Raw genomic sequence first — 17,005 nt, forward strand, 5'->3', positions numbered from 1 at the left:
CTGTCTATACCCAAGGATAAACGACCTCCACAGAGGCTGCAAGTCACCGTCAACAACTCCGAACTGTACTTCTTCCCATTCCGTGAATATAGAATCTCTGCAGTGCAGAAGGAGTACCCAGGCCTCCCCATCCCTGTAATCCCAGACCTTAACCTACACATGTAGGGACACTAAGGGGCAATTTAGCTTGGCCAACCAACCTAACGCCTGCACATCTTTCGGGCTGATAGAGGAAACCGGAGCACCCGGAGGAAACCCACGCACTGAGCACAGAAAGCTTGTTTAGTTTTGCCTCCCTCTCAAGAAGTGGTCAGAAACGTTGTTATTCAAGATTCTGATGAATAAATGTCAGCACGCCTCACCAGAGGCTAACATTAGTGGGAGAATGTTTGGCTGCAGGAGAGACATCTTTGGAATCCAGTATAATTGCCGCACTTGCTGAATTGTAAATGTACAATGCAGAGATGTGGTTTGTGTCATCAAAAAATAATCACTTTAATTAAAAAAGTGTCATGAGTAGGCTTAATTAATGCTGCACTGAAGTTGCTGTGAAAATCATAGAAGAAACCATAGAAACCCTACAGTGCAGAAAGAGGCCATTCGGCCCATTGAGTCCACACTGACCACACTCCCACCCACACCCTACTCCCATATCCCTACATATTTTCCCCACTAATCCCTCTAACCTACACATCTCAGGATACAAAGGGGCAATTTTAGCATGGCCAATCAACCTAACCCGCACATCTTTGGACTGTGGGAGGAAACCCACACAGTCATGAGGAGAATGTGCAAACTCCACACAGACAGCGACCCAAGCCGGGAATCGAACCCAGGTCCCTGGAGCTGTGAAGCAGCAGTGCTAACTACTGTGCTACCGTGCCGCCCATATCCCTACATATTTTCCCCACTTATCCCTCTAACCTACACATCTCAGGACACTAAGGGGCAATTTTAGCATGGCCAATCAACTTAACCAGCACGTCTCTCGGGCTGTGGGAGGACAGCGGAGAAAACACATGGGGAGATTGTGCAGACTCCACACAGACAGTGACCCAAGCCAGGAATCAAACCCGGGTCCCTGGCGCTGTGAAGCAGCAGTGCTAACCACTGTGTCACCATGCCGCCCATTATTAACTTGTAACGGGGCTTTACACGCCACTAGTGCAATGCCCCTTCAAGAACCTGAGCCCTTTTTGTTTTATTAATTCGTGGGACATGGGCATTTATTGCCCATCCCTAGTTGAGGAGGTGGTGGTGAGACTTGAATCGCTGCAGTCCATGTGCTGTGGGTTGACCCACTATGTGTTAGGGAGGGAATTCCAGGATTTCTGCGAAGGAACGGTGATATATTTCCAAGTCAGGACAGCGAGTGGTTTGAATCATTTACTGTCCTGCTTCAAATACGTGAAGCAGAAATTCCTCCAGTGAACAGGAAGCTATGAGAATATCAGTTAATAATAGATGCTCACAGACAAATAATATGATACATTCTGAAGGCATGCTGCTGGAAAAGGGAAGAGAAATTGTTGCATCTGACCCCTCATGATCGGAGATGATTGCCATTGGTGACAAATCTAAAGCAGATATGCGTTTGTTGTTTGCCAAGGTCTCTCCAGTCAGAGTTGGCCAAGGCAGCAATCAGAAAGGAAAAGAGACATTTATTAATACTGTACAGAATTACGCACAGTGTTAGCTGCCTCACAGTGCCAGGGACACGGGTTCGATTCCTGCCTCGGGACGCTGTGCAGAGTCTGCGCATTCTCCCCGTTTCTGCATGGGTTTCCTCCAGGTGCTCCGGTTTCCTCCCAGACTCCAAAGATGTGCTGGTTAGGTGGATTGGCCATGCTAAATTGCCCCCTTATTGTCAGGGGATTAGGAGGGTAAATAAGTGGGGTGACGGTTGAGGTAAATATGTGGGGTTACAGATAGGGCCTGGGTGGGATTGTTGTCAGTGCAGGATCAATGGGCCAAATGGCCGCCTCCTACACCATGGAGATTCTATGAAAAAGATGTACTTTGTGGCTGAGAACAATAGCTCAATGAGTTTCTGTAATACAGCAAGGAAAAATTGGAATTCCAAATTGAAATTTTGATGCTTTTATCATCTGCCTATTTGTTTAAAAGCTGTTATCATAAATCGTTGAAACAGCAGTTATATTATTCAGAAGATGCCAACAGAAGCCTGTGTATAAAAAGATCTGTGGCTGTGTTCAGGAAGCTTAGACTCTGAACCTGAGCTGTGAATTTATTTGTTGGCACCTTGTCCTCGTGTTTTGCTCTCTTGCAGAGAGGAACAGCTGAAATATTACAAGCCACAATTTCTGACAGCAACTCAGATGGTATCTTTTTTCAAAAAAAACACGCCTAAGAATGAAAGAAAGAACTTGCATTGATATAACCCCTTCCCAGACCTCAGGATGTCTCACTGTTCTTCACCACCAATTCGTCACTTTTCAAACAAGAAGAGAAAATGCTGGAAAATCTCAGCAGGTCCAACAGCAAATGTGGGGAGAGAATAGAGCCAATGGTTCGAGTCTAGATGACCCTTCATCAGAGCTCATTGTCAAGTTTGGTCATGGTTTGGAACTCGCACTGTGATAAATGAGAAATTAAATAACTTGCTGAGGTTGGTTGAGGAATAGATATGGATCTGAATACTGGGATAACGACCTACTCCATAACTACTTCTCCATAAATCACTAGAGAGCTTTTACTTGATTGATTTGATTTATTATTGTCACGTGTGTTTCTTGCACGCTATACGGACAAAGCATACCATTCATAGAGGCTAAAAGGACAATCCTTTAAAACAGAGATGAGGAAGAATTTCTTCAGCCAGAGAGTGGTGAATCTGTGGGACTCTTTGCCGCAGAAGGCTGTGGAGGCCGGATCATTGAGTGTCTTTAAGACATGCTCTTGATTAATAAGAGAATCAGCGGTTATGGGGAAAAGGCAGGAGAATGTGGTTGAGAAAAAAAATCAGCCATGATTGAATGGTGGAGCAGACTCGATGGGCCGAGTGGCCTAACTCTGCTCCTATGTCTTATGGTCTTATAGTACACAGGGGAGAAGGAAAGGAGAAGGTGCAGAATGTAGTAAAATGTAGTTTTCTCTCCTTATAGATGCTGCCAGACCTGCTGAGATTTTCCAGCATTTTCTCTTTTGGGTGCAGAATGTAGTGTTACAGTCATAGCTAGGGTGTAGAGACAGATCAGCTTAGTGTAAGGTGGGTCCATTCAAAAGTCTGATGGCAGCAGGGAAGAAGTTGTCCTTGAGTTGGTTGGTACTTGATCTCAGACTTTTGTATCTTTTTCTGGTGCCTGTTCGGGTACACTGAGGGAGAATTTACCCCAGCCAATGCACGTCTTTCGGACTGTGGGAAGAAACCAGAGCACCCACAGCATGGGACTGCAGCAATTCAAGAAGGCACCACCACCACCTTCTTGAGGGCAGCTAGGGATGGGCAACAAATGCTGTGGAGATGCCGGCGTTGGACTGGGGTAAACACAGTAAGAAGTCTCACAACACCAGGTTAAAGTCCAACAGGTTTATTTGGTAGCAAACGCCACTAGCTTTCGGAGCGCTGTTCCTTCGTCAGGTGAGTGGAGAAGTATGTTTAAATATTTATTTAAATATTTATCCACAGATTCACCACTCTCTGGCTGAAGAAATTCCTCCTCATCTCTGTTTTAAAGGATTGTCCTTTTAAATATGTTTATTTAACACTAAAATCACCCAGGATGTTTTTGCAAAGTGGGTTAGAGCTTTGCAGTGTTTTTTATTCGGGGGTATTTCTGCTGTGAGAGAGCGAATGGCAGGGTCACAGATTTACAGTGAATGGATCAGTCAAATCCTATTTATTAAAATATATCCTGAAATGGGACTGATATCTTGGGGACTGAATGTCACATTCAGTTGACTTCAATTGGACAGAAAATCCGACAGTATCTGAAGGGCAATCAGTCCAATTTTGTCCATTTTATACTGTCAATAAAGATTCAAATTGCACCCCCCCCTCCCGTACGAGGTAACTCAAATACCCCCCAACACTGGACCCTGACATTTTTATTAAATCGTTCCCCTTTTCAGAATACTTTCCATATTCAGTGGTTGGCATAAATTGTTAAGAACAAAATTGGATAGGTAAATGTCCTTAAGGCCAGGATTTTCCAGCCCCGATGCGGCAATTTTCCCCACACGGATATGGGGAGCCATTCAAATGTCCAGCATGATGGGGACATCCCACTAGTGGGCAGTGGGATGTATTTGTCATTCTGAAAATGAAGAAGTTATGCTTTATTCGTTGGTGTATTTATAAATAAGGCCTTAAGATATAGGAGCAGAAATAGGCCATTCAGCCCATCGAGTCTGCTCCGACATCCGCTCACAGCTGATATGTTTCTCAACTCCATTCTCCCACTCTTTCCCCGTAACCTTTGACCCCCTTACCAATCAAAAACCTATCTATCTCTGTCTTAAAGACACTCGATGACCTGGCCTCCACAGCCTTCTGCGGCAAAGAGTTCCACAGATTCACCACCCTCTGGCTGAAAAAATTCCTCCTCATCAGAGTTCCAAAGGGTTGTCTCTTTACTCTTGAGGCTGTGCCCTTGGATCCTTGTCTCAATGAACAATTAAACTCTCCGAAAAGCTCCAAATTACTTTGGGATTTGGTATTCCAGGCATGTACTGGCACTAGAGAATGAGAGAAATTTATGGGCGGAAGGAAGCCTTTTGTTTGTATCTGTGCCAAAAATCCCAATTTATTAAACTGTGTTCCATCTGTATCTGTTTCCTTCCATGTGGCACCTTTCTGGTTCGTGGCATTGCATTTTTTTTAATTCCAGGTCATTACATAATAAAAATAAAGCAACTTTGGAATTCCTTCTGTTCTTTAAAGCAGGCTCCTTTTTAAAAAAAATCAAGATCTCTAATTTGAGGCAGTTTGGGTTGTATTCATTGGAGTCTGGAAGAGTGAGAGGGGATCTCATAGAAACTTATAAAATTCTAACAGGGTTAGACAGGGTAGATTCAGAAAGAATGTTCCCAATGATGAGGGAGCCCAGAACTAGGGTTCATAGAATCATTATAGAATCCCAGCAATGCACAAGGAGGCCATTTGGCCCATCGAGTCTTCACCAATCCTACCCAGGCCCTATCCTGTAATGCCATGCATTTACCCGAGCAAATCCCCTTGAAACTAAGGGGCGATTTAGCACTGCCAATCCGCCTAACCAGTCGGAGGAAACCCACGCGGAAACGGGGAGAACGTGCAGACTCCACACAGACAGTCACCCGAGGCCGGAATTGAACCCGAGTCCCTCGCACTGTGAGGCAGCAGCACTAACCGTTATGCCAGTGTGCCACCCACAAGGGGGTCATAACTTGAGGATAAGGGCTGAGGTGAGGAGAAATCGCTTCACCCAGAGGATGGTGAACGTGTGGAATTCACTCCCACAGAATGTAGGCCAAAACGTTACCTGATTTCAAGAAGAAATTCGATGTATCTCTTGGGGCTAAAGAAATTGAGGCATGTGGGGGAAAGGGGGGGATCAGGACATTGAATTTGATGATCGGCCATGATTGAAATGAATAGTGGAACAGGCTCAAAGGGCCAAATGGCCTCCTCCGGCTTCTAGTTTCGATGTTTTTCTGTGTGCGATGTTGAATTGTCTCATTTTCACAGTGGGCAGGATTCTCTGCTGCCATCTGTGGTGGCATTCTCATTCTCTGGTGCCAGTACATGCCTGGAATACCAAATCCCAAAGTAATTTGGAGTTTTTGAGAAAGTTTAATTGTTCATTGGGACTAAGAACCGAGGGCACAGCCTCAGAGTAAAGAGGCAATCCTTTGGAACTGTGACGAGGAGGGATTTCTTCAGCCAGAGGGTGGTGAATCTGTGGAAACCTTTGCCGCAGAAGGCTGCGGAGACCAGGTCATTGAGTGTCTTTAACTCAGAGATCGATAGGCTCCTGATTGGTAAGGGGATCAAAGATTACGGTGGAACACTGCGTTGTGCAAAAATGGAAAATCTGGCGTTCCAGCCAAAACTCCATCCACATCGCACCGGAGAATCCCAGCCCCAAAGAGCTTTCACATTTCATTCAAATACCCAAAAGCTGCAGTAATTCCTGCCAAATTCTCATCCCTGCTTCCGGCATCTTCCGCTGCTTTGCTTCTCCCTACACACAGTGGCACAGTGGTCAGCACTGCTGCCTCACAGCGCCAGGGAACAGGGTTTGATTCCCGGCTCAGGTCACTGTCTGTGTGGAGTTTGCACATTCTCCCCGTGTCTGCGTGGGTTTCCTCCAGATGCTCCAGCTTCCTTCCACAGCACAAAGATGTGCGGGCTAGGAGCATTGGCCGTGCTAAATTCTCCCTGAGTGCGCCCAAACAGGTGACGAGGGAATTTATATAGTAACTTCATTGCAGAGTTAATATAAGCCTCCTCGTGACTAATAAACTTTTTAAAATTCAGAGCTGTTCTGTCATTTTGAGTATCTGTTTATATTTTTAGGTTAGTATGTGCTCTTCTGTAAATGGTCAACAAAAATAACATATTTCCATGAGTCACAGAGTAATATAAATATGATCCCTGAAACCTTGTCAGGTATTGAAAAGAAAAGCAGAGTCCAAAGTCATTTGGATGACAATTTTTGATCCAACATCTGGTTTGCAAAATAAAAGCCTCATTTGTCGTTGATTTGTCAATTTTGCTGTTTCCTTACTTCTGAGATGAGATTTTAACTGCAAAGCTCAGTAGTGTGGGGCGTGACAGTTTTTCTGTATAGAGAAATGTCCGTGAATGAAGGGCATCTCAGCACCAGGGATCCGGGTTCGATTCCCGGCTTGGGTCACTGTCTGTGTGGGGTTTGCACATTCTCCCCATATCTGCGTGGGTTTCCTCCAGGTGCTTCGGTTTCCCCCCACAGTCCAATGATATACAGGTTAGGTGGATTGGCCATGTTAAATTTCCCGCTCGTGCCCCGGAATGTGCAAGTTAGGGGGATTAGTGGGATAAATACATGGGGTTAAGAGGATAGGGCAGGAGTTGGGGGGGGGGCGTTGCTGGTAGGCCTGTAAGATGATCTGATGGAGACTTGGTGCAGACTCGATGGGCTGAATGGCCTCTTTCTGCAATATAGGGATTCTATGATTCTATCTTCTCCAGTCTTATACCCCCACGAGAACGCTCCTTTCATCCATCTATTCTGGCCTCTTGCGCATCCCCAGAGTCCTTGCCTCCAGTTGCTGGGCCCTACATTGTGACATTCCCTCTTTGAGGCATCTCCACCTCTTACTCCCCCACCAATTGGTAGATCTTTGGACTCTAAGAGAATAAAGGGGAGTGGGGATCTTGCAGGAAAGTGGAATCCAGACTGAGGTGAACCTTGCTCTTACTGATAAGTATAAGAGTAACATATGACCTACTCCTGCTTCAAATTCTTTTGTACTTGTGTTCTGAAGGAATTCCATTAAAAACCCATTTCTTTCAGGCCACTGGCTCCGTGTATTGGCATCAATTTTTGATTGGTAGTAAGTGCCTCAGCAGTTTTTTTCAATAAATCAGCTCTAATGTGGGGTGATCCAGACTCGAAACGTCGGCTCTATTCTCTCCTCACAGATGCTGTCAGACCTGCTGAGATTTTCCAGCATTTTCTGTTTTTGTTTCAGATTCCAGCATCTGCAGTATTTTCATGTTCTCTATGAATCGATATTGGCGAGTGTGCACGGTGATGGGGGAAAACGTTTCCAGTGCTCTGGATGAGGGAATGCTACACGGCCGCGTTTGTCTAATTCTGAATTTTCTCCCTTTAAATTGCGTCTTTCTCCCTGTTCTGTCCCCAGAACCCCAAGGACTGCAGCAAAGCCAAGAAGCTGGTGTGTAACATCAACAAGGGGTGCGGTTACGGTTGCCAGCTGCATCATGTGGTCTACTGCTTCATGATCGCGTACGGTACCCAACGCACGCTCATCCTGGAGTCTCAGAACTGGCGCTATTCCACCGGGGGATGGGAGACAGTCTTCAAACCAGTCAGTGAAACCTGTACGGACAGATCTGGCACCAGCTCTGGCCATTGGTCAGGTGAGACTCTAGCCAATATCTGCCCTTTCTTACCGGTTGAACAGTGAGTGATGCCTCATGTTTGGAGGCAGTAGACGGTGAGTGACATCAGAAGAACATCTCGAGATATAGGCACTGACTCCTATTTCACATGGTTCAGTTAAGGCTTCAGACTTACAAATGTTTGATCGTAACTCTCCTCCAGATAGTACAAGGATGCTCCTTCTGTTAATAGCATGTCAATTATGTTGCTTAGATACACATTAGATTGATTCCAGGGATGATTCAATTAGTCAGAACATTGAATACAGGAGTTGGGACATCTTGTTGAAGTTGTACAAGACATTGGTAAGGCCACACTTGGTACACTGTGTGCAGTTCTGGTCACCCTATTATAGAAAGGGTATTATTAAACTAGAAAGAGTGCAGAAAAGATTTACTCGAATGCTACCGGGACTTGATGGTTTGAGTTATAAGGAAAGGCTGGATAGACAGGGACTTAGCGTAGGAGCTAAGAGGCAATCTTATTAGAGGTCTATCAAATAATGAGGGGCATAAATCATCTAGGAAGTCAATATCATTTCCCAAAGGTAGGGGAGTCTAAAACTAAAGGGCATAGGTTTAAGGTGAGAGGGGAGAGAGACAAAAGGGTTCAGCAGGGCAATTTCTTTACACAGAGGGCAGTGGGTGTCTGGAACAAGCTGCCAGAGATAGTAATAGAGGCAGGTACAATTTTATCTTTTAAAAAGCGTTTGGACGATTACATGGGCCAGATGGATATTGAGGAATATGAGCCAAATGCAGGCATGTGAGACTAGCTTAGGGGTTAACAAAAGGGACAGCATGGAGAAGTTGGTAAGAAGGGCCTGTTTCCATTGCAATAAACCTCTGTGACTCTTAGGGGTTTTTAAAAAAAAAAGGATGACACGGACAAGTTGGGCCAAAAGGCTTGTTTCCGTGCTAAAACCTCTATGAGGGGCTTGTCATATGAAGAGAGATTGAACAGTTTAGGCTATTACTCTCTAGAATTTATAATAAGGGGAGATCAAATTGAGATTTGCAAGATGATAAAAGGTGTGGATAAAGTAGATGTGGAGCGGATGCTTCCTCCTGTGAGGCATTCTGGCGCGAGAGGTCATAATCTTAAGATAAGGGGCAGCAAATTTAAAACAGAGTTGAGGAGAAACTACTTCTCCCAAAGGGTTGTGAATCTGTGGAATCCACTATCACAAAGCGCGGTGGATGCTGGGACAGTGAGTAAATTTAAGGAGGAGTTAGATTTTTAATTGGTAATGGGTTGAAGGGTTATGAGGAGAAGGCAGGAAAATAGGGATGAGGAGCATATCAGCCATGGTGGAATGGCGGAGCGGATTCGATGGGCCGAATGGCCTAATTCTGCTCCTATATCTTATGAACTTATGTGAAGGAAATATTTAATTAAATATTTAGAGTGAAATAACTCCTCAGAGGCCAGCATCCCTTCACCAAATTCCCTTTATTTACAAATGTGTCTCCTCTCTTAAGAGTACTTCAGTCTAAGTTTATTTATTAGTGCCACAAGCAGGCTTACATTAACACTGCAATGAGGTTACTGTGAAAATCCTCTAATGGTCACATTCTGGCGCCTGTTCGGGTACACTGAGGGAGAATTTAGCATGGCCAATGTACCCAAATGGCACATTTTTTGGACTGTGGGAGGAAACTGGAGGACCCGGAGGAAACCCACGCAGACATGGGGAGAATGTGCAGACTCCGCACAGATAGTGACCTAAACCGGGATTCAAACTTGGGTCTCTGGAGCTGTGAGGCAGCGGTGCTAAGCACTGTACCACCATGCCACCCCAAAGTTAGAAACAGTACTGTCACTCCTTATATACACAAGTGAGACATTCTGATTGCACAATCATAACCTCAATCAGGGAGCTCATACTCCAAGGAGCCCACCTCATGGGCCTCATTGAGGTTATTACATAGAGCACTTCTAAAGAGAGACTGCTGGGACATTGGGTAAGTGGATAGATGGACATATGTTGCATCTTGTAAATACACCAACTATCCAGAAAAGGATTAGTATCCTTACATCACCAGCTGCCTTGGGACCCGTTTATCTCCCTTATCAATTTCTTCTTTTTTCGACAACTTTATAAGTGAGTTTTCTTTCCAATGTCCTAATCCCGGTTCATCTACTTCTCTCCTCCAGCACTGCAGGCTAGTTGCCCTCTGCCAGTGCTGGACTGGTTACCATCCAGCAACCTGGGGTAACTCCTCTGCCCTCTCCCTCGCTCCGTGCGGGAACTAACTCCTTTTCCGTTTGTCATCTCCCCCCCCACACCCTGGAGATCGGAAGATGCAGGAGCAGGCCATTCGGCCCATCAAGTCTGCACCACCATTCAATTAGACCATCCTGACTGATCTGATATGATAATCTGCCACCAACTTTGTGGCTTCAAAGGTCAGGCATTCGCCGCAGAGAGTAACTTCATGGAGGGGGCGATGGCCCATTAGATGACTAATCCAGAAATTTAGCTAATGTTCTGGGGGCCCGAGTTCAAATCCTGCCATGGCAGATGGTGGAATTTGAATAAAATAAAATCTGGAATTAAGAATCTACTCATGAAACCATTGTCAATTGTCGGAAAGATCTATCTGGTTCATTAATGTCCTTTAGGGAAGGAAATCTGCCATCCTTACCCAGACTGGCCTACATCTGAGTCCAGAGACACAGCAATGTGGTTGACTCTCAACTGCCCTCGGGCAACTAGAGATGGGCAATAAATGCTGGCCCAGCCAGTGACACCCATGTTCCATAGATGAATTTTTTTAAAAATTATGCTATCAGGAGGTGAATTGTTTAAGTTATTTTTTGAAGTGGACAGCAGTTGCTGACTTTTGCTTATTACAGTCCCTGTCATAGCTCATGATGCACCAGTTACAAGATAGTTGAAGCACCAGTGTAAATCTTCAGAAAGGGATGAATATAGTTGAGCAGGATTTTGTGCACAGAATTCATGGATTCAATTTTCCCTTGGCCGTATTTCTCTGGGATTTGGTCACATTCGATCACATCACGGACAGGCCTCGGATAGGAATGCGAGATTAGAATTTGCTTGCCTTGGAGAGAGTTTTGCCAAGACTATTCCAACGCTACAGTTAAGAAAGCCCACCAGCGCCTCCTACTTTCTCAGGAGGTGAAGGAAATCCATCATGTCCGCTACGACTCTCATCTCTTTGACTGGTATAGGCACTAACTAATCCAGAGAGGAGATCACTCTAACTCAGATCTTCCAGCAGAACTTAGGCTTTTGTACAGGGAGAGCTCTTCTCCAGCCTGTAACCAGTCCAGTTCCCTCACCCTGCACACATTCAGCGGATCGAGGTCTACAGAGCCAGCTTCAGAGGTCAGCGCTTATTGTCACTAAATACGTCACGAAAATGGTGCTCGTTTTCAAGACTTTCTGAACCCAAATAATAGCCGGAATCCTCTGGCCCCACTGCCGGCGAGAATGGAGAATTTGACGCTCAGCCAAAACTCCTTTCACTGCAGCGGGACTGGAGAATCAAAGCCATGGGCCAAATCGGAGAATGCCAGATTCTGTGTCTGCCTTCCGATGTGTTTTGCATAAAGAAGTTAATTTTAAAATGGTCCTATATTTGAAGGGCCGCATTTCGCTGGTATATTTCAACAGAGGAACAAGAATTTAGAGTCACAGAGGTTTACAGCATGGAAACGGGCCCTTCTTACCAATTTGTCCATGCCGCCCCTTTTGTTAACCCCTAAGCTAGTCCTAATTGCCTGCATTTGGCCCATATCCATCTATACCCATCTTACCCACATAACTATGTTAACACTTTTTAAAAGACAAAATTGTATCTGCCTCTTCTGCTACCTCTGGCAGTTTGTTCCAGGCGCTCACCACTTTTTGTGTGAAAAAATTGCCCCACTGGACCCTTTTGTGTCTTTCCCCTCTCACCGTAAACCTATGCCCTCTAGTTTTAGACTCCCCTACCTTTGGGAAAAGATATTAACTATCCAACTGGTTTATGTCCCTCATTATTTTATAGACCTCTATAAGATCACCCCTCAGCCTCTTGCGCTCCAGAGGAAAAAGTCCCAGTCTATCCAGCCTCTCCTTATAACATATTTGCCACTTAGCATCATGAGACACATTGGCAATGCAGGACTCTTGGAAAATGACCTTGCTTTGTCAGTGATGTATCGTTGCAATAAAAACCTGCGTTAGTACCAAATCATTGGGCTAGTCCCTTCAGTTTTCCTGACCCAAATTATCAGTGCTTACTCAAGTGACAGATGAAGATTCACGATACATAAATATCAACTTTTGACTGACATTTGACATGTGCTGTGCTGTGGGATGTTCACAGAAATGACTTGAGTTTATCACGCGCACACATTTCATGACCAGAGATTTCCAGCAATGCAAAATCAAATGTCAGTTTCCCTCCCCAGGATGAGGAGAAATTCAGATTGATTTATTTACTGTCACTGCTGGTTGCTCAAGTGTTGAGCGGGCTTTATGGATATTGGCGTTTTTCACACCAGTTACTCTATTTCCTCAGTAGGCCTTTTCCCTTCTTACAGGGAGAGGAGGCAGGCCAGAGAGAGGTGCAGGCGGTAAAGAAGGCAAACGGTGTAAAAGCAGATTACTGCGGATGCTGGAATCTGAAACCAAAAGAGAAAATGCTGGAAAACCTCAGCAGGTCTGGTAGCATCTGGAAGGAGAGAAAAGAGCTGGTGTTTCGAGTCCAGATGACCCTTTGACAAGAGGTCATCTGGATTTGAAACGTCAGCTCTTTTCTCTCGAGGCAAATAGTGAGAGGATTTGAATATAAGGATGTTTTACTGCAGTTGTGTAGGGCGTTGGTGAGGCCACAGCTGGAGTATTGTGTACAGTTTTGGTGTCCTTATCTGAGGAAGGATGTCCTTGCTATAGAGGGAGTTCAGCGAAGGTTTATCAGACTAATTCCTTACTATAAGAAACTTATAAAATTCTAACAGGGTTAGACAGGGTAGGTTGAAAAAGAATTTGCGATAATGGGGGATTCCAAAATTAGGGGGTCATGGTTTGAGGATAAGGGGTAAACCCGGGTCCCTGGCATTATGTCACCATTCTGTCTCTCAGCGCCAGGGACCCGGATTCAATTCCAGCCTCAGGTGACTGTGTGGAGTCTGCATGTTCTCCGCGTGTCTGCATGGGTTTTCTCAACTGTTCCGGTTTTCTCCCACAGTCTAGCAACACGTGGGCTAGGTTGACTGGCCCTGGTAAGTTGCCCATTAGTGTCAGGGGGATTAGCAAGGTATTTATTTATAAATGAAAATATGTGGCGTTATAGGGATAGAGCCTGGGTGGGATTTTTGTCAGTGCAGGCTCGATGGGCCGAATGGCCCCCTTCTGCACTGTAGAGATTCTGTGATTCTGTTTGGGTGTTTGTGTAGATGAGAATGAATAATAATAAGTCTCAGGAGGCCAAAAGAATAGGATTGTGAAGAGTGCAATGGAGTGTTTTCTTAACCTGGATGGCTTTTCGGGAGCCTTGCAGGATCTTTGGAGAGTTAGGAACCTTGCAATGCATAAAATCCATGGTGTATGTCCTTGGTTGTGCCTAAAGCTTCACCCAGACAAAAGAAAAGCCAAGAGAGACAGGTAGATGCAAATATCGATTCACATTACTGAGGGTAGCACAGTGGTTAGCATTGCTGCCTCAAAGCACCAGGGACCCGAGTTCGATTCCTGGCTTGAGTCACTGTCTGTGTGGAGTCTGCGCATTCCCCCCGTGTCTGCAGGGGTTTCCTCCAGATGCTCCAGTTTCCTCCCACAGTCCATAGACATTCTGGTTAGGTGCATTGGCCATGCTAAATTCTCCCTCAGTGTACCCGAACAGGCGCCGGAGTGTGGCGACTGGGGGGGATTTTCACAGTAACTTCATTGCGGCGTTAATGTAGGCTGACTTGCGACACTGATGAATAAATAATAACTTTAACCCGGACGGTGGAAGTAGGCAGGCAGCAAACACGGGTGAGCTGTCCCTCTGCCGATTGTGGAGTAGGGGCAGAGCGGAGGGTGGGCGAGAGCTATCGGCAAGTCGGAGTTAAAACTGAGAAAATAGCACGAGGCAGGAAAACCGAGGGAAAGTTGACGTGATTGATGGCAGATGAAGTAAAAATGCTTTCCAACTGACCGCACGATAATCAAACGGTCACGCAATTGTTATTTTTTTTTAGCCGTGAGGTTGCTGCGTATTTCTGATGCAGAACAAGAAGGCGCACAATTTCTGGCAGTGAGAATGGAATTCTGCAGCTTCCTGAACCAGGGGAACAATGGGTAAATGGTACATTTTGTAGTGAGCCAGTCAGTCTATAAATTGCTAGTTGTGCGTGCTTTATTTATTGTGGGAAGTATTGAGAAATGCTGGTTTTAATAGGCAGGCATCGCGTTGAGGAAGCCATGATTATATATAGAAATTGCCGAGAGCATTCATTACTCTCAACAAACCATGTTTTAAACTGTCAAAAGTATATAAAGGGAAGGACAGCCACTTCATGTTGATTTATTCGATCCTGGCGGAGGAAATTTACGAGCACCTCCAAAATCTGCGAGTTCCCCTCATCAAAGAGCAATTAAGCTCTTGACCGATCAGGAAACAAAACCGCCTTTTGTGTTCTTAAAGGAACAAACCGGCTTGCGAGATTAATGACGCGCTGAGCTCCAAAGAAAATGTAAGAAATGGTGTGTCAAAATCCCACCGTGCAATCAGTATTAATCAAACAAACCATTTTCCGTCCGTTTCCTGATTATTCTTTGGTTGATTCTTTCGTGGGGATGTGGGCATCGCTGGCTGGGCGAGTGGCTGGCCGTTTCAGAGGGCAGTTAAGAATCAACCACGTTGTCGTGGGGTCTGAAGTCCCACGTAGGCCAGACTGGGTAAGGATGGCAGATTTCCTTCCCGAAAATGCGCCAGTGAGGCGGATGAGTTTTTGCAGCAATCGGTGGTTGTTGTCATGGTCACCGTTAGCGAGATTATCTTTATATTCCAGCAGCCGTGAACCCATGACCCCTGAGCATTAGCCTGGCCCTCTGGATTATTAGCCCAGGGACACTACCGCTACGCCCAATGCAGAGGCATTGGTAAATCCCAAAAGAAATTCTCCAATCTCGCCCGAGATTCATTAAATGTTTAACGTGAGCCATCCTGGTTTCTCAATCCAATCCAAACTATCAACATCCTGGGACATTAACCATTGGACTAGCCATACAAATATTGTGGCTCCAAGAACAAGTCAGAGGCTCGGGAATCCTGCAGCCTCCTGATTTTCCAATCTAGAAGACACAAGTCAGGAGTGTGATGGAATACTACCCTCTTGCCTGGATGGGTGCAGCTCCAATAACACTCGAAGCTTGACACCATCCAGGACAAAGCAGCCCACTTGATTGACACCACATCTACAAACATTCACTCCCTCCACTGCTGATGAACAGTGGCAGCCGTGTATACCATCTACAAAATGCACTGCAGGAACTCGTTACGGCTGCTTAGGCAGCACTGTCCAAACTCATGACCGCCACCAACTAGAAGGACAACAGCAGCAGACACATAGGATCACCACCACCCGCAGGTTCCCCACCAAGTCACTCGCCATCCTGATTTGGAAATATATCGCCATTTCTTCACTGTTCCCGGATCAAAATCCTGGAATTCCCTCCCTAGCAGCACTGTGGGAGCACCTCCTGCACTGCAGTGGTTCAAGAAGGCAGCTCACCTCCACCTCACTCCCTGTCAAATCGGTTAAGAAAGCTCACCATCTGAAAAATCCCGCCCTTAATCTTCATTTAACATTTCCCCGGCTTTCAGAGGATCAACAGCTTCAAGTTTTTAGGGGTCCAGATCACCAACTTGTCCCAGTCCCCCCCATGCCGACACTATTGTTAAGAAACAGCTTGGTATGGCTCCTGCTCTACCCAAGACCACAAAAAACTACAAAAGGTCGTGAATGTAGCCCAATCCATCACGTAAACCAGCCTCCCATCCATTGACTCTGTCTGCACTTCCTGCTGCCTTGGGAAAAGCAGCCGGCATAATTAAGGACCCCACACACCCAGGATATTCTCTCTTTCACCTTCTTCCTTTGGGAAAAAGATACAAAAATCTGAGGTCATGTACCAACCGACTCAAGAACAGCTTCTTCCCTGCTGCTACCAGACTTTTGAATGGACCTACCTTGCATTGAGTTGACCTTTCTCTACACCCTAGCTACGACTGTAACACTACATTCTGCACTCTCTCGTTTCCTTCTCTATGAACGGCATGTTTTGCCTGTGTAGCGCGCAAGAAACAATACTTATCACTGTATGTTTCAATAATAAATCAAATCAAATCAAAATCAGAGGAAGGTGAACAGCTTTTGGGAAATCAGGAGGTGAGATACTGCAGTCTCTGATTTTGTAGCCATTGTATTTAGATGGCTAGTCCAGTGGTTAAAGGTGACCCCCCACCCCCCAGGATGTTGATAGTTGGATTGGATTGAGAAACCAGGATGGCTCACTTGAAACATTTTATGAATCACGAGCAAGATTAGTAATGAAATTTTCCAGTGCCTCTGCATCAAGGTATATTGGTAGTGCCATTGGACTAGTAATCCAGACCCCCGGGCTAAGGGGGGCTCCTGTTAACTTGCAGCTCAGTCCAAGTCTTGTACCCATTCCGATAGCTCCTCAGAAGATTTGAATTGATCTGATACAACTTGATGCTGATGGATAAGAAGTGTGGGCTAGGTTGATTGGCCACACTAAATAGTGTCAGGGGGGATTTGCAGGGTCAGTAAGTGGGGTTACGAGAATAGGGCCTGGACGGGATTGTGGTCAGTGCAGACTCGATGGGCTGAATGGCCTCCTTCTGCACTGTAGGGATTCTCTGATTCTA

At 45.5% G+C, this 17,005-nt stretch overlaps 1 protein-coding gene across 6 annotated transcripts in view; it reads left to right on the forward strand.

The window, feature by feature from the left end:
* The window catches only part of LOC145352783 (alpha-(1,6)-fucosyltransferase), a 565,169-nt gene that overhangs the window by 504,498 nt on the left and 43,666 nt on the right, over nt 1-17,005 (forward strand). For all 6 annotated transcript variants that reach the window (XM_080203100.1, XM_080203101.1, XM_080203102.1 and 3 more), the window contains one exon: nt 7,852-8,089. In XM_080203100.1, the coding sequence (XP_080059226.1) occupies nt 7,852-8,089 (238 nt within the window). The remainder of the gene's footprint in view (nt 1-7,851; nt 8,090-17,005) is intronic.

This window comes from Carcharhinus amblyrhynchos, chromosome 14 (assembly GCF_965287045.1).
Source record: "Carcharhinus amblyrhynchos chromosome 14, sCarAmb.v2.hapA, whole genome shotgun sequence".
Taxonomy (NCBI): Eukaryota; Metazoa; Chordata; class Chondrichthyes; order Carcharhiniformes; family Carcharhinidae; genus Carcharhinus; species Carcharhinus amblyrhynchos.